Source organism: Pinus tabuliformis, chromosome 6 (genome assembly GCF_031772625.1).
Source record: "Pinus tabuliformis cultivar Carrire ecotype Pingquan chromosome 6, CPIR1, whole genome shotgun sequence".
Taxonomy (NCBI): domain Eukaryota; kingdom Viridiplantae; phylum Streptophyta; class Pinopsida; order Pinales; family Pinaceae; genus Pinus; species Pinus tabuliformis.
Window position 1 is genome coordinate 251,001,782 of NC_142292.1, and position 19,136 is coordinate 251,020,917.

General features: G+C 37.7%; 1 protein-coding gene across 4 annotated transcripts in view; it reads right to left on the reverse strand.

The window, feature by feature from the left end:
• Positions 1-10,724: 10,724 nt before the first annotated feature.
• LOC149258336 (uncharacterized) overlaps positions 10,725-19,136 on the reverse strand; it is a 173,594-nt gene continuing 165,182 nt past the window's right edge. For 3 of the 4 annotated variants that reach the window (XM_089415171.1, XM_089415174.1, XM_089415169.1), the window contains exons 10-13: positions 12,276-12,345; positions 12,041-12,090; positions 11,144-11,246; positions 10,725-11,061 (exon numbers count right to left, since the gene is read on the reverse strand). In XM_089415171.1, the coding sequence (XP_089271297.1) occupies positions 11,171-11,246; positions 12,041-12,090; positions 12,276-12,345 (196 nt within the window). In that variant the 3' untranslated portion in view covers positions 10,725-11,061; positions 11,144-11,170. The remainder of the gene's footprint in view (positions 11,062-11,143; positions 11,247-12,040; positions 12,091-12,275; positions 12,346-19,136) is intronic. The other variant, XM_089415176.1, reaches the window with a different exon arrangement.

Below are 19,136 nucleotides of genomic sequence, written 5' to 3' on the forward strand. Positions count from 1 at the left end.
CTAGGATTGATGGGTACCTACTTAGACTAGGCTTTACCAAGAGTGAGGTGTACTCCAACTTATAATATGTGTGTGTTGACGGTGATTCGCTTATATTGGTCATGTATGTTTACAATATCTTTTTGAAAAGATCAGAAAGGCTCATAATGATGTGTAAGGAGGATACTATTTCGGAGTTTGAGATGAAGAATGTTGATTTGATGCAATATTTTTTGGCATTGGAGGTGTGGCAACAACCAAGTTAGATATTCCTTGTGCAAGGAAAGTATGCAATTGAGATCCTGAAGAGACTCAGGCTGGCAGATTGCAAGCCTACATCTACACCTATGATCAATAACTTGAGGAAGATTGATGATTCTAAGGGTGAATTGGTGCATTCCACATTATACAGGCAGTTGATTAGGTCGTTGATGTATCTGGTCAATACTAGATAAGATAGATGCTTTGTAGTAAATACAATCAGTGATTTTATGGTGGAACTGAGGGTTCATTGGATGGTAGAAAAACATGTGTCAAGGTATCTCCACGGTACAGTGGACTATGGACTAAGATATGTTAGAGTTGATGGAGTGTAGTTATAGAGCTATACAGATTTAGACTAGGCTTACAATGCAGTGGGCAAGAAGAGTACATATGAATGTTCTTGCTTAGGGTTCAACTATGATCTCATGGTTCAATAGGAATCAACACTTAGCTGCACTTAACTCAGTAAAGGTTGAGTACATGGCAACAAGTCTGGCAAGTTGTGAAGCCATATGGCTTCGCAAGATGCTCACAGGATTATTTGGTCTTGAGATGCAACCTATGGTAATCCACTATGATAACCAAAGTTGCATCAAGATTTTAGAAATTCTAGTGTTTCATCACAGGTCCAAGCACATAGAGATCAAAATATCACTACATCGGAGATAGGGTTTAGAAAGGTGTTGTGAGATTGCAGTACATTTCCATAGGGGAGCAAGGAGCAGATGTTCTCACCAAGCCACTAGTGAGAGGGAAATTTGTTTTTTATAGAGACATGTTTGGGTTGGTGGAGAATCTCTTCCTTGCTATGAGGGAGTATTGAGTTTGGTAGCATCAAAAGGTCTTCCACATAGGCTTGGTGTCTTAGCATGTGAAACTAAAGTCCTCTTTAGATAGTTGTTTGAGAGGAACTAATATGATGTCCCTTATAAATTTAACTTAGGAAAAGTAGATTGATCAATTAAACTGTTTAATGTTTTATCTAAGGATAAATATTTAATTATTTAAGTGACTTGGATCTCATCTCCATTGTTGATCTAAGTGAGCTAGGATTTAATCTTAGCCCTCAATCACTTTGGAGATTAGGAATTTCACCTTGAAGAATTATAAAAGGACCAAAGGCAAATGATGAAGGCGCATTGCATATTTCAGCAACTCGAGAAAGAAAATTCAAAGAAAGATTTTATGAATTATAGATTTTTGTCAATGGGTCACAAGGTTAAGGAAAGGAGAAAAGAAGTAAAAGAAGTAGGAGGAAATTTTTAGCAACAAGAAAACTAACATAGAACCCACATATGTAGATCCAAGAGGGTCGTGCAGCGAAGGGAGTTGCACGTGTGAAGCAACTAGTAAATTGGGCTAAATGTGGGACACATTGGAAGCTGAAGGAGGGTTGCACAAGTGATTTGGAGGCTAGGTTGTAATTTATTTGTACTTTCTAAGGGCTAATTTCCCTCATTGAAGAGCCCAATGATTTCTCTAAGTAAATTAAATGCAATGAGAAGTTGAACAATAAAATTGCATTGTTGTTTTATCTAATTTCCTAGGTTATTTTATGTTCTGTTTCTACTCCAAAAATGCTATTAAAAGTGCCTAGTATTATTGTTTGAAATTTTCAAAAAATAAAATTTAAAGTAGAAAAATTATTTGCTGATAAAAGAAAATTTATGGGCATAAAATAATTATATAAGACGCTAAATTTGATTGGCACTTAGAAAAATAACAAGTGCCATTTTCAATTCTAAATGAACAAGTTTCACATTCACGAGGCACCATTGCTAAGCTTAATGAACATGTTTCACAATTTTGTGATGAAGTTTTGTTATCGGATTTTAGTGCCAATATGCAAAATACTATTAAGCAATCGCAGAATAATAGTGGAGAGCTTAAGGAGAAAGTTGATTATAATATTGATTAGCACAAACAAAACCCCTACACGTTGGGTTGGGCAACAGACAACTTTCACCTTATGTCAATCAACACCAGATTTTTTCCATCGACATCTTAATGGCATCAATGCCCTAATCATTGTGATTCAGAGATCTCAATCATGTGTCAAAATTCCTCTTAAGACGTTAGCAATGTTTCTTAGATAGCTTTAAGAAAAGGCATTAAAGGAAAGCTTTGGTTCAACACAAATTATTAGGGTTTATTGTGGTTGAATTGGTAATTACTCATGGAAACATTTGAGTACTTGATTGAGGACCTCGTATTGATGTGTTTTTCACTGTCTAGTAATGTAGTGCTTGTTACTCCCTTTGAATGGGTTCAATGTAATAATAGTCTTCATTGGATAGTGCTTTGATGGAAGTTTTATATTGTTGCTCCTTTGGCATGTTTGTCACATTTGATAGGAAGCCCATCTTGTTGCATGTGATGTTAGAAATACTTGTGGGACTTTTTACCATCACGAGCACAAGTTCAAAGTCTTGGTCCGATCTTGTTGTTGATCATCAGAGTTGTCTAAAACTTCATTGGATCACTTTCAACATCAACAATCTTCCTTCACATCTATTAAACCATAAACCATTTTTTGGACACCACCCATTGATAGTTTGTAAAGTGTTCAGTTCATTCTAACCCTTTATACATAAGCTCACGTTGCTTCACTATTTTCTAAATAAGATTGTGTAAGGTGTTTTGGAGGTTACCATTTCGTAGATGGGCTCTCCATAGAGAGAGTGAATCACACTTCATCATGTTGAGGTTAGAGTTGTCAATGTTGAACATTTCTTATATCCCTACCCACATAAAAATTGAAGGGTATGTTTAGATATAATTTTAACTTGGTCCCTCCAAAACATGCCTATTGGGGTTGTTAAGATTACGTGTAAACATGAATTATAGTTCTTTTGGTGGGTTTGTTGGTCCAACATCGACGGTTAGTTAGGTGGGCTTTGTTGATTCATAAACAATAGGCCTATGGCATATTTGCTTCACCAAAACAAACTCTGCAAAATAAAATTAAACTAGGAACCTATAATTATGTAATATCCCATAGGGTAAAATTACCCTTAGAGATTGAAATACTACATCGCAAGATTTGTATTCTACTAATATCAAATTATTCTTTTCATTTCTTGCCAATAGAAATAATATTAAATTAAATAAACAATGTAACCAGGGTTTAGTTTCACCAATAATTCATGCATGTGATACTAGTCCAACAATACATAATGGGTTATAAAACCCCAATTCTTTCAATCTCACACTAAAATTCAAACTCACAACAATTGCTAGCAACGCTATTGTCCTAATACTATTGATCTAACCTTCAACCAACTTCAGTATCATACTTTGTTGCCTCTTTACGGCCATAGTCTAATCAATCTAACTTGTTTGCCACGAATCATGCCCAAAAATGCTTGAGGCCACAAACAAAAACTCAGAAAATGTTATAAAGGTAAACCACTACTCCAATAGTCCTTTACTGCCCAGATCTCTCAAGGATTTTGTTGTCACAATTGTTACTCCAAGTTGGCCAGTTGTCCTCAGACTGAACTCAAAAATTATGGTACTAACTCAAATTTGATCTTAGAGGGATCAAGGTGAGTCACTACCACCAAGAACCCTCCAAGGATAATCAATACCATAATAGGGTTTATGGAAAACCCTCATTGTCATAGTGGAGCCCTTCAAAGGTGATTCATTGTCATGGTTGGGCCTTTAATACTCCTCATTGCCTCGAATCTAGTCCATGAGGCTTCATTGTCAAGGCTCTAGCTAGAACTGATGTGTGGTCACTAGAAAACAGGAGCACATAAACCCTAGTTGCCTCTAAAAGGACCCTATCGACCCTTCACTGCCTTAGATGACCTCTATGAGATCATTTGTTGCTCTAGAAGATGCATCAAAATGCCTCGTTGTCAAGGATTTAACCATAGAAGCCTTTGATGCCACAAAGATTATGCAAATAGATTAAAGAGAAGGGATCTGCTAGTGTGGAATCTTTCACCACCAAAACCAATCAAAGAAAAGGGGCCTTAAAACCCTCAAGACCCTCAACCCACAAATCGGAAAGATCAGCAATCCATGATGAGAAAAATGATTCTAGTCTCCTACTTATAGATTCCCTTTAGGGTCTCTTCTCTTAATTTTAATTTGAGGGGCTATTAAGTTTCCCTCCATTTTGCCCCAAATTTGGCTTCTTTCAAAAATTTCCTCCAATTTCCTTAATTTAACCAATGTTACCCCAATAACATTGAATAATGAGTTTCCCTCTTTATAAATGACTATAGCCTATGAGGTTATATAAGTTACTTCGTCCTCCCTTAGACAATTTAATTAGAAGAGGATGTTACAATCCCCCTTCCCAACATTGTTTGTCCTCGAGAGATTGCAAAGTTAGCACATCAATAAGATGACACCAATCCCCAAGGTTTATTAAATTGTTCTTCTCTCATATTGGTGTAAAGGATGAGGACCTCACAAATGATCCATATACCTTCCTATGATCACTTCCAAACCATCCATCTTTATCAAAAACAAGTGATGTATCAGTCCCTCGCTCTTCTCCATATTCATTGTCACCACAAATATTTGCAATTGCAAAAGTTGCCCCTAAATATCTTGAAATGAAAAAGCGATCAACAATAAAGTCTAGGGTGATGTCAATGTCAAAGCCCCCATAAACATATAATAGAACTAGATGAGGACCATCAAGAGATGTCTTTCTTGGGTACAATGAACATTGGTATCTAAGTTCCACACTTGTTGGTTATGAAAACTTGTTTAGCCTAAAACTTTTTCTGATCAAAGCCTAGCACAACAGTCTCTCCAAAAACTACCATGGTTTTTCCACATCTAGGTTGCATCGGTAGATAGTGCCACGGTAAGAAGGCTAGTAAAACTAATAAATATCTCCTTGTATTTATGCTTCCCTAATATTCCAGAAATTGACCCAATATCTATTGGCAATTTATGAAGCAATTTTCTACATTGCAATACTTCACATTGCTTAAATAACTTAATAAAAGTTGATTTTATTAACATAAGATGTTGATTTTAGCACGCCCTTCTCATATTCTCCAGTAATATGACTCCAATATTCTGGCTACATAAGGTCCACACAAACCAATTTATACCTAAGGGAATTAGTATTGGTTCGAAAAAGTGAACAAAGCACCAACATTTGCAATTAGATCATAATGTGCTTCAAGGTTGTCAACAAGTTTTTGGGAAAGAAGCATCTCTACCCAACTTTTGAGACCTTCATGACCTTGAGGAAGAGTTGTAAGAGCATGTTCACCAAGTCACAACCTTTCGTATTATATAAAATAACATACCTTCTTCAATTATTTTAGAGACAATTGTCCACTTGGGATATTCTGAATATTTCCAATAGATAAAATCTCTAGAATGAATGGTTCCCAAGAAGTGGTAAAATAGTCGATGATCAAGATTGATATTCATTTATGTTCCTGCGTCTAACCCTTCTCCTTTGGGAGCTGGATAACGAGTGTAAAAGAAACATTTGTTGTCATGAATCCAAGTAATGGATGAATTTCACCCATGAAAGAGAATTAGCCTTTGTACTCTTATTTTCCACCCAAGAAACCTTGATGTTCACCCAATCACTTCAATTGGTATTGAAGCCAACTGCCAAGAATTTTGCATTTTCCTTTACTAAAGGAATATTTAATGTCATTGTTCCATCTTCACTTAGATTGTTAGAGTCATGCAAGACCTCTACTTCTACTTCCATATTTTCCTGGACATATAGGACACTCCAAGCTTGGAGCCCAACGTTGAATAAATAGAAGTGCTTATCACCATGTTTGTATGGACAACCATATACAAGAGAGTCAACAAGGTTGTGATGCACTCTCACAGTTTCACTCGTCTCACAAGTTTGTAGTAGGGATTCAGTAAAGGGAACTTGTTTCTTAATAAAATCCTTTCCCACCTTTACATATGGGTCTTCCAACTGATATCATTTGCAAACACCCCGCGATAGTTGTCTACTTCATACTCATTTCTTCTTAGTTCTGGATAATGCAAGTGTTTCCTCCCCTTTCTGGTATTATCATCAAGTTGTAACAGTCCTATAGGAATGTGCTTGGGGTTGGTCCAGTTGACAAGTTCTAACCAAGTTGGGCTTGGTTATAAGTAGAAGTCCAACTTTTGCAGTCAAGCCCTTGTTGAGCACTTGGATGATCCATCGAAAGAGGGAATGGACAGTTTCCCAACCTTGCACATTAGATTATGATTTTGTTGTGCTTTGGGCGTGTTTCTATACTTAACGCTACATAACACATGAAAAGTCATGGCTTCCCATACATCTTCCCCTAGTGTTGCATACACCTAAATGTGTTTTGTAAAGTTTTCATTTTGTTTTGTTGCTCCTTGGGTCGCTTCCCTTGAACATCTAAAAATTGGGGTTGTAGAGGCCTATAGTTCCTTCTACTAGTTGCTATGATATTTGCTTGTGCAAAAATGTTGAAGGAGCCAATATTATGGCTATTACTTCCCTCTACAAAACTCTTGTTACCACCATTAGATCCATTACCCATGTTGTTACCAGCAATGTTTAGATTTACCATGACTTGGGCTAAAAACAAGGTCATTTGTTGTTGTCGTTGGATTTTATGTTGTTGCCCCCTTGATAGTTCATTCAAGATGCCAAAATGGTTCTCTTGCTCTTCCTTGTCTTCCATGACTAAGTTGTGGGTAACCCTCTTCCTCTTGATTGTAACGTTTTCTCTATCTTCAGGAAAAATACAAAACTCATATGCTCACAAGCTAGCAGGATGCAAAACTCTTATACCACTTTAATATCCCTTAGGATAAAATTTCCTTGAGGATTTGAAAGAGTACATGACAAGATTTGTATTCTATTAATATCACGGTATTCTTTTAATTTCTTGCAAATACAAATGATATTAAATTCAATAAACAATGTACCCAGTGTTCAGTGTCACCAAAAACTCACGCACATGGTACCAGTCCAACAATACATAATGGGTTATAACCCCTAGTTCTTCCAATCTCACACTAAAATTCAAAGTCACAACAATTGTTAGCAACTCTACTATCCTAATATTATTGGTCTAACCTTCAACCACCTTCAGTATCAAAACTTTGTTGACTCTTTGTTAGCTCTTTACGACCACAGTTAAATCAATCGGATTTGTTTGCCCGGGATCGTGCCCATAAATTCTTGAGGTTGCAAACAAAACCTCCGGGAATGTTACATAGGTAAGTCACCGCTCCAATCAACCCTTGAACCAGCCTACATGGTCCCCAAATAGTCCTTTACTACCTAGACCAGCCCTCCAGAGAGTTTTTTGTCACAATGGTTACTCCAAACAACCTCGTCCTCAAACCAAAGTCAGAAATTATGGTACTACCTCATACTTGAGCTAAAGGGGTGAGTCGTTGCCACCAAGATCCCTCCAAGGATAGTCATTGCCATAATAGGGTTTAATGGAAACCCTCGTTGTCATAGTGGAGCCCTTCAAAGGTGATCCACTATCACAATTGGGCCTTCAAATCTCCTTGTTGCCACAAATCTAGTCCAGGAGGCTTTGTTGTAAGGGCTCTATACAAAACTGATGTGTTGTCACCATAAAAAGCCCTCAAAATGGGTCGTTATCTCAACAGGAGCACATAAACCCCCATTGCCTCTAACAGGACCCCAGCAGCACTTCGTTGCCTTAGATGATGCTTGGGAGATAATTCACTGCTCAAGCAGATGCCTCAATATGCCTCGATGCCAAATATTTAACCACAAAAGCCTTTGATGCCACAGGACCAATGGATGCCATAGAGATTATGTCAAACAAATTAGAAAGAAGGGATTGGCTGGGGTGGAATCTTTCACAACCAAAACCAATCAAAGAAAAGGTGTCTTAAAACCCTCAAAAGCCTCAACTCACAAATCATAAAGATCAACAATCCATGATAAGAAAAACGATTCTCCGCTCTCCTATTTATAGATTCCCTTTGGGATCTCTTCTCCTAATTTTAATTTCAGGGGCTAACAAGTTTCCCTTCATTTTACCCCAAATTTGGCTTCTTTCACAAGTTTTCCTCCAATGACCCCAACTTCCCCAATGTTACCCCAATAACATTGAATAATTGGTTTCCCCTTTCATAAATGACCATGGCCTACAGGGTTGGATAGGCTACCACGTCCTCCCTTGGGAAATTTAATTGGGTGCATTCCTCTACCGATACACTGTAGGTAACAACAACAATCTGTGGCTCTTCTTTTCATGTGCAAATGCAACACCTTCCATGACATCTATTTGCACATTCAACTTACATCTACATGCCAGCAAGGAATGACGCTGTAGGTAACAACAACAATCTGTGGCTCTTCTTTTCATGTGCAAATGCAACACCTTCCATGACATCTATTTGCACATTCAACTTACATCTACATGCCAGCAAGGAACGATGCAATCGGTGCACAATAAATGTTGTGAAGGCCGTAACATTGAGCCCAGCAATGATCGCTTCACTCCATGATTTCAGTGATTGCACAAAGAGCGAAATAAAGAGAAATGGCTGTAGCTAACAATCCACTCAAGGACTTAAGCCATTGGAACTTGGGAGCTAACGAATCACTGCTAGACCAACATTTCTAGCTCTAACTCAGGACTAACATGCTCAGCAATTAGGCAACCAGATTGTTATGCCCAAATGTATGGTTGGGTGCTTGGTTGCAAAATAACACCATGCCTAATTTAATCTCTCTCTCTCTCTCTCTCTCTACATATATATATATATATCAAATGTGATTAGAACTACCCTTGAAAGGATTTGTGAATCCAAAGAACCAGTGGACACCAAGACAAGAAATGTGGCACACTCAGAACACATACTCAAAGTAGAGGGTTACAGGCCATGGTTCACCCAACGCTCAATTAAAGATGATCACCATAGTCCATTTTTCTACAGAGCCTGTCACTGATGAGCGGGGTATATGGATGAATAGCTGTAGCAAATGGTTTACCCAAGAGAAACTGCTGGTTATCAAAATGCACCTCGCAGCAGAGCATTTACTGCTGTATATGCCAGGATATATATTGTCCAATTTAAAGGTGATTTTGATTGAACAGTGGATATCCCAGAATATACAGCCTTAAGTGCTCCACTGCAGGGCATATATTCTTTGCCAAAATTGCACACCACCAAAATACCCCATTAAAATTGACCTGGTGATCTAGCTAATAATTAAAACCAGCAAGCAATCACAATGGTGTGTGAATTGAATTGATTATTAAAATTTTGTAACTGATCGGCCAAGAGATTGTAGGTGAACTGATTTACAGTGCCAAAATAAAACCCAGCAAATCAACAAGTCATATATTTGCATCTACTATCACATTCCAAAAGATTAAGTTTGTATATATAGAGTAGAGCTATGAGAATAGAAATGCAATAAACAACATGAGAGAAACAACCAACAATTCCAGATAATTACCAGAATAACGAATAGAACCAGACTAAAGCATTCAATCACACTATAAAAATTAAAACCAGCAAGCAATCACAATGGTGTGTGAATTGAATTGATTATTAAAATTTTGTAACTGATTGGCCAAGAGATTATAGGTGAACTGATTTACAGATCCAAAATAAAACCCAGCAAACAACAAGTCATACATTTGCATCTACTATCACATTCCAAAAGATTAAGTTTGTCTATATAGAGTAGAGCTATGAGAATAGAAATGCAATAAACGACATGAGAGAAATTACCAATCAATTCCAGATAATTACCAGAATAACGAACAGAACCACCAGACTAAAGCGTTCAGTCACACTATAAACAAGAGGTTTGCCCTGGAAACCGAAACTGGAAAACCAGCATTCAGTGGACATTTTAGGCTGAGGAAAATCTTACAAAGAGTAAGATGCATTCTCAACCAGAGTTTAAATGTGTTCTCATTCACAGGCAACATTGCAGATGGTTTCGTCTCAGAAATAGTCTTTGATCTTCAAACAAGCTTCTTTTGAGCTCTTCATGTTTTGCTGCTGCCCTGCTCTTCATTTCCTCTCAAGCGCTCTTGCTCTCTTCATTCTTAAATGTAATCCTCTAGAGCCTTCATATTTAATGGGTTGCCCTGGAAGGCCAACTATCACAACAATTTGTTTTTATCTTACACATCATAAGAGTTCTCTGCCTATTCACTTAACTTTGCAAACACGTTACTACACATCACTTGAATATTGAGCTTATCGGTAAGAGTGGAGTTTCATGTTTTTTCCACTGAAATCTCTTGAATTCTTGGGTTGATCATGTATATTGGGCCATCTTATTTCACGTGTTGGATGTTAATTCTAACTTATCATGGATGAAGTTATGACAATGTCCTATAAAATATTTTTCTAACTCACCACGCCTTACAAGCTAAACAACTGAAGATATATATCCCACATGATGAACATGATTTCAAAAGCAACAGTCTCCATTGCACATTGGAGGTCAAAACAGTTATGCTTGACATTTGACAAATCAAAGAAGCTCCAAATCACTTGTAATCACCGTTGGGATTTGATTCAATTACATTAAAGTAAGCCTGTGAACCATATAGTTTGTTTGTCGTACATTGCATGTGAATTGCCAGAAAAAAGTATTTAGGATCAAGCAGCCAGAATGGTCGATCAACACTGTCAAAATGAAACCGGTAAATAGCAAAATAAATCACAACACCCATAAATACAAAGTCAAAAGTAAGACGAATATTTGACATAGGTTAATTTGCAAATGCAAAAATTTAGTCCTCAATATTCTCACACAGGAAAGTATGAGTTGGTTTTAAAGTATCGGCAGCAAAAGTTCATATCTACCAGTTCATTTCAGGGGACCTGCAGTGAACAGAAGAAAATCAATGGCATTGTAGTAACTAAAGTAAAAATATGAAATCGCCAAGAAAGAACACAGTAATACCAGCACGAGGTCCCATGTCTCCACCCCTCATGAGTTGCTTTTCGAAGGAGAATGTGAACTGCTACTCTTACCAGTAGGACTAGTTTTCCCTCCTTTTACAGCCCTGTGAAACCATAAAGAGACACTTTTAATAGGGCATGTTGTTGAAAAAGTGTAACTAGGTTCAGTCTTCATAATGACATGTAATTGTGATTTTTGTAAATGATGAAAAGAAGAAAATAAAATTATTTTTGTGATGCTTGCTTCATGGGTTTCATGAGCAAGAGATTTTGTTTAGATGGCTCCCATTGAGAGCCTTAGGATTTGGAATTAAAGTCAAAGAGTCAAGGGTATATATATATATTATAGATTGATGCTGTGAAGAGACCACAGTTCGGTTATGTAAAGGAACTACCGTTCAGTGATAGACCACAGTGTTTCAGTGTTGCTACAGCAGTCACATTTTGGTGTCATGCTTCGGTAACATCTCTAGTGCATCTACAATTTGTTGAGGAGATGATCTCAGTCGAAGAGGAAGAGAAGTCAAGAAGAAGAAAGGAGCAGAAAGGACTTGTGTCTTGGTCTTGGAGTGGCTAATAGGTCAAGGGTCTTGGTCTTGGTATTCGTCAATTGGAATCTCTATAAGAAGAATTTGTGTGGCTTTTCCTCTCAAAAAGTGAGAGGTTTTGGCCCTGGCTGATAGCCTACATTCTGTGTCTCTTGTCTATTTATGTTCATGCATTGGTTACTGTTTGATGAAGAAAGAACACTAATAATCTAAGAAGAAGATTCTAATCTAAAGAAGTAAAAAGCATTCACAAGCAGTTATTAATGGTAGAGAAATCACCTAATGTTAATGCCCTAGATTTCTCAACACATGTAAGACAGATTAACAATTTAAATCAATATGAAATGCACCTTCTTGGACTCCGACTCCTTGAAACATTCCTGTCTCCCCTAGGAGAACGCTGCAAAACAAGAAATAAAGACACAAACATCATCAAGACAAATTTATCCACATAATCATCCCTGGATAATTCGTTAATATTTCCCCCATCCAAAATGCCAGAAATGTAAAGACAAAGAGATGCAACAATCATTAAAATAGATGCAGAAAATATAAACTACTAAAAACAAAACACTAGCCATTAACCTTTCTTGAGTCAGGTGATCCTGAAGATAATGAACTGGACCTTCCACGCTTTCGAGGAGGTGTCCGCACCCTGAATATGAAGATAACTTGTTATACAGGATAGTGTAAGAAAATAACATCTGGATAAGTACAAAACAGTGCAAGTTATGAAAATCAAGCCCAAGTCTGGCATACCATTAATACACAGCTTTTCTTGTCACACAAAATAAAGCCAATGTGATGAGCAGTCACAAAGCTCAAATATGCAACAGACCTTTTTCATGCTCGAGTAGAATACTAGATGTAGTGGAGTCATGAATCCCACGCATTACACAGTGCTTAAAGTTGACAACATCCATGTGGAAATCATTGGGAGGAGAATGTCAAGGAAGGTTCTGATCCTTGAGGAGGGGTGGTGGAAAACAAATGCAATCATGGTTCAACATAAGAAAGCAGTAAGGCATTGCTAGGAGAAATTATACCTTTATAATACATAATACAGTTACCATATTCTTACTCGCCGGGGCAATTGACTGGGCATGCCCATACTTAGCATAGTTTAAAGTAAAAAATAAAAATAAAGCAAAAACATATTTTTAATGCTGGAAAAATTGCTTAGGAGAATGGCAAGTATTAATTCAGCATGCTCTACATACTCAGGGAGCACTCACTACTACAAGTATGGTACTACAGCAAGTGTCGACTTGGTCAACGGTAATAAGCTAATTATTGAGATGAGTACTCCTCTGAAGGCCATACTGACCATGCTTGCAAATAATCGATCATATGGAAACTACATAAACCACTCCTTCCATGGAGTGCATGATGCATTTCCATATAAAAAGAAAAATTGCAAAACAGAGGGGGCCAAAATATACTGTAGTCGTATCAACGCACAGCACATTCAACAATTGGGATAGAAATCATTTTGCTTAAACTGTTGTCAGTATCATTTAATTGATATATGAAAGTGCCATGATTATTACTATTGATCTTGATTCTTAACTTATTTCTCATTGCTGTAACAGGAAGTTATTCATTTGTAGATTGCCGGCTTTAATGAAGCTGTTGCTCAGTCAATATATCTAACCAACAAAGAGCAAGTTTAATGCATACAAAGCATAACATTAAAAACATAGTGTTATCAGTCTTTCTTTCTTTCCCAACATATCTTTTTTTACTCAATTTCCATCAGGCTCAGTGGTTTTAAGGCACATTACGCCAATACAACCTCCATTTTCAGAGTAGGTTATGAATCTTAACACAATGAGTGCTGTCTCCTAAACACAGGCAAAGAAATTAATTTTAAAAAGAAAGGACGGCTACTCTCATTTCGCTTTAGAAATCTCCACTTACATGAAAGCTTCGTAGAAGAAATACTAACCTAGCAGGTTTTGCCAGTTCCGTAAACCAAAAGGAAAATGCAGTTATATGAAATAGCTTAAACGACAAATCAAACAACATACAAAAATAGGAAATTGGAACCTCCAACTCACTCTGAAAGTATGCACAATGGTCCTAAACTCAACAAGGACAACAAGAAAAGGAAAGAAAGGAATGAAGCCCATTTCACCGAAGAAGTAGAAGAACCTGAGAAGAAGAAATAAAAAGTAGGAGGAAGTGAAAGATATCTACTATGACTGAGATAATCTCCTTCACTTCGTTCTTTTCAGTTTTAGATAGCTATCATGATAGAAAGCATTGTAAGTATGATAGGATGCATCATATTAGAAGATAGCATCATATTAGAAGCATATGATTGAAGCATCATTATAGAAGCTTGAAAGGATAGCTGAAGTTGAAGTCTACATGGTTGTAACAATCATCATGATAGAAAGGAAGTACCTCATGATAGCCTCATTGAAAGCATGAAGTATATATGGTTGGAAGAAAGTCATCTAGCATGATAGAAGATAGAAAGAATTCATCATACATCATCATCATTAGGAAGGAGCATTTGCAGAATGAGAATAATCAAGATCCTCCATTGGAATCTTCATTAGAAGGTTCACCTCTACTTGGAAGAAGCAGGTGTCTCGCTGATAATTCCACCTTGTGTGGGATCCATTGTCTAGAAGGATGATGGTATGATAACAAAGAAATGCAGCATGTCAAGATGGTTGAAGTACTTTCAAGCAAAGAAAAGAAGCTGCCAAAGGAAGTCTAGATGACCAAAAGAAGAAAAGAGGTATGTACATATTTGATAGATTAAGTCATGTCATCATATAGTTGCGAATAGTACAGTTGATAGTACAAGCAGTGAATAGTACCATGATCTCCAACAAAGAGAAGATAGTTGTTGTTGGTAACAAGTCCCTAGTTAAGAGGGAGCCTGGACAAATCCCTAGGTAAGAGGGAGCTTGGGCATATTCCTTTTTAGAGGAATGAGTATATCTTCCCTAGTTAAGAGGGAGAGATAGACACAACATTCTCGCCTTCATGTTGTGAAGAAAGAATGGAGGATTGGGTAAGCATCTGAGATTGATTCTGATACTCTTTGAGGATGTGGTAGGACATCCAATAGGTAAGAGTAGTTGAAGAGGAAATTCCTTGAGGATGTTTTATTCCAAAATAGGGATTGTCCTAAAAGGACATACCCTGTGAACACCAGAGTGGGGTATGTGCCTTGAAAGACAATGATGATGGTGTCTATCAATCATTGGTCTCGCCAGCATTGTGCTTTGATCTTGTGAAGAGATGGAGCTTTTAGTCAAGGCCTTGCTATGTGACAATGTTGGTTGGTATGATGAGATGTTCCAGTTCCAGTATAAGCTAGGAAAGTAGCTTATGAGATGGCTTACCAATCTGACTCTTCTTATGAGAATTCTTCAATTTGAGAAATGTCCAAGTACCTTCTATGGATTATGAATTCCTCCCTAGTTAAGAGGGAGTGTCGAAATATGTAACTAGATTCAGTCTTCATAATGACAAATGTAATTATGATTTTATGTATTTGATATAAAGAGAAAAATAAAATTATTATTGTTATTCTTGAGGCATGGGTTTCATGCTCAAGGTTATTTGATTTAGAGGTCAAGCACCCATTGAGTGCTTCTAGGGCTTGTCTTTGAGTCAACAAGTCATAAAAAGTCATTGTCAATTATGGAAAACCCTTTTGGACATGTTACATATTCTAAAGAAAATTTGTTTTAAGTCAAAATTCGAGTCAAAGACCCCTCCAAGACAATTCAGCCTTCGCAAGTAACAAGTTGGCCTAGAGACAGTGACATGTCAGCGTGCAAGTTGGGACTAGAAGCCTATATAAAGAGCTCAACCTCATTTGTAAGCATACACAATCAGTTTGATCTAAAGCACAAAAAATACATGAAGATCTAGCAAAGAGAGGAAAGGAAAAAAGGAACAAGAAGTTGGATTTTTAAGGTCTGTTTTTGGACGAATCTCTCACACATGCGGACTGTAATTAGGGCATCTTCTCAACTACAGCAAGATCGAATTACAATAAAGTTAAGAAGCCAAGTAAAGGGTTAAAGAAGCATCAATATACAAGTTGCATTGTTGGAGAAGGAATTGTTGCCCAAGCAAAGGAGAATAGAGACCATCTTCACCATATTTCTATCACACAAGCGAGTTAGGGATGTTGCAGGAGGTCGAGAAACACAGTTAAAAGTACAAGTGTGAAATTGAGGTTGTAGAGGAAGCAATAGTTGTTGTTAGGCTTGTTTGACTATCATTGACTTTGTGGAAGAGGAGCACATCCATGAGAGGTTTGACTTGATCTTGGAGGTTTCTTGGTCAAGGGTCATAGGTCTTGGAATTTGTCATTTGAAGTTCTATAAGAAGAGCAGTTCTCAGGGGTTTTCCTCTCAAGAGGAGAGGTTTTTGCCTTGGTTGGTCGCCTATATCTTTTGCCCTCTTGTCTCATTGTTCTTTACTGTTTGGTAGTTGTTTGATGATAAGAACACAATAATAATCTAGTTGAAGAAGAAGCTAATCAAGATAAGTAAAAAGATATCACAAGCAGTTATCAATTTAAACGAAATCACTTAATCTAGCTGCCCCTATATTTCTCAACACAACTCACTCTAAAAGTATGCACAATGGTGGACAATATGTGGGAGAAAATAATTCAATTATTTGTAATCTGTATAAATAAAAATACAAATAAAAGGATTCTATGAAAAAAAAGTAATACAAAATATTGATTATTTCAAACAGAAGGTTACACATTAACCCTCTCCTATTCATCTCATGCGGCCCAACATATTGGCGAAGATACACTTTCCAGAGGGACATGTCAGATTGTCTTTAAATTTCTTTACACTACTAGAGTTTATTGTTTGTTGACTTTTTTCCATCCATCCCCGTTTGATAATATACACCACACTTTCCACCATTATTTAGTGTTGCCCTTCTACTTCTACTTAGAAATTCAGTTTTAATTCCCCTTTTCAATCTCAGTACTTCATTTAATTTATGGCATAACCATTGACATAGAATGTGTTACCCACCATTTTGTGGGTGATATCCCTAGGAGAAAAATATTTCTCCAAGATGGTCCAAATCGAGCAGCCAGCAGCCACTTCCAACCACCATCTAGCTCATTGTACCATTTCTCCGCCACCTGAGCCAACCATGTAGTCTGTCGCCCATCTGCCATGATCATATGTTTGAAGGTGGGCCTCCCGAACCTAAAGGTATGCTTTGTCATTTGGTAATTGAGTATTGTAGCTTGCTTATCATGAACAATTCTCCGCAAGGATTAATGGGGGGATTCGGCGGAAAGAATGGGTTAGGTTTGTGCTCTTGTCCCCTAGACCCATTTTGGATATTAACCTTGCATTCTAGTCCAATGGGATCTCTTTTATTGGCCATTTGGCTTTAGGGATGGTATTTCATGGGAAACCCCAATTTTGGTTGTGTGGTCTCGCTCCCTTATCCGCTCATATTACTCTTTCCACTCATTATTACCCCATTCATCATTTCTCCCACCTATGTCCACATTCCTCCACTGGGTCCACATAGGGTTAACTTGCCCCTTCTCCTTGCCACACCTTGGGTCAGGCCTTGAATCATTCCTGAAGGTTGATGCAGCGAAAAAGAAAGACAAAAGCATATTTGGCCATATTTAACACGAAGATGTACCACAAAATGCAAAACATGGTCAGGAAAAAATCATTTAGCATGTGGGCAAAAGCCAATACATGAGCTTTACCCTATCATCATGGCTATTACCCTGGTTCCTACAGGTTCTATGAGCCTCCTTCATCACATAGGAACCCATGATTGCCCCAACCCCTGGTGAGAAATGAACCACCCCTACCTTTAAAAGGGGCTATTCACTGTTATATCTTATGCATCATGCTCTTACCCCTTTAAGTCCCAAAAAGTTAACCAAAGAAAATCATGAAAAAGCAAAATGCATATAAAGGGTGGAAAAATCAAGGTCGAGGCACCTCATGTACCACAATTGCTCCCTCTTATACATTATAAACCCAAGAGTGGGTTTCCCTCTTATTAGCTACCCTTGTACCCCAACATGTGACCCAAGGCTGCCCCTTCTCATCCCTTATTTCATTCACCTATCTGTCACATGCCACCACCTTTTGAAGGATGTACCTTGAACATATTATCCCCTTTAGAAGTATAAACCACCTAATAAGATACCCGGTTAGCCCCATTTGGAGTTTAGGAGACATAAGCAAATCTTGAAGCCCATTATGGAAGGGCAAACCATTATGAAGTCCTCACTTGTGGTCCATGATTGGTTAGCTCATTTACTCAATTTCCCTAATGACTTGTTGTATTGGAAGGCTAGGGGACGCATTAGATTTTATGCAAGATTGCAGATGGTCTCCATCTTGATATTGGTCTCCTTATATGAGGTCCTCATCCTCTATAGGGCTACATTGGCACATGTAGGGTGTGTGTTGAGAGCCATGGGTCTCCACAGCTGTAGACAACACTCCATGGACCCCCGAGGATGATGCACCTGCTTCACCTTTGCCCAGTCAGCCCCACAGATGTACCATGCACTTGGCAGCTAACCCAGGACACGTAGGATGATGTAGCATCCCATACACCACATAAAAGCCCTTGCAAACGATCTATAGGCATCCTCCACTCATTTGGAGACCCATGAGGTTATTATTGTGCCTCCACACCCATTGGGAGCACCACAGATTTATTGTTTAGAGAACAAGGGGCCAACCCCTTGTCCATCACTGTTGAGGGTCCTATTCTTCATTATGGCACCCATAGACCTCATTAGGCCTCTTAGAGGGCCCTACGACATGCATAGATTATTTGACCTCTTGAGAGGCTTATTCTTTCATTTGTGAGCTAGTTTGGTGCTCCTATCACCAAAATTTAGATTATTAGAACAATATTTTATTTTTGGGGCTTATGTAGGCCAAGGAGGCTAATTTGAACTCCTCATTAGTGTATAAATACAAGTGAGATGAGTTCATTTGCTCATCATCACTTTGGATTGGATCTCTTCTCTCTCTTGAGAATTTCACACTTTTTCTTGGAGGATGAATTCGAGCTTTTTGGATGAGCTTTGTTGTGTGGATTTGGTTTATCTCATCTTGGAGCTTCTCTATTGTCAAATTGTGGATGGTTGCATATGTTCTATTACATGTAAGTACATGCTTTTAATGCTATTCTTGTTTTATTTTGTCATATACATTAGATTGGGATTTTCGCTATTTTTAAGGTTAATTGTTGCATGCATTTACTGCTTAAACTGTGGAATTGTCTCTCTACATATAGCATCTCTCAATGTATGGGCCATGTAATTTGAATGAAATTTCCTAGGGATAATTCTATCAACGAATTCATCTTAATAAGCCATAACATTTTTCACATCGAAGTATAAAAGTTGCAAGATTACTTCCCTTTGCCCTACAAGGCTAGCGCGGT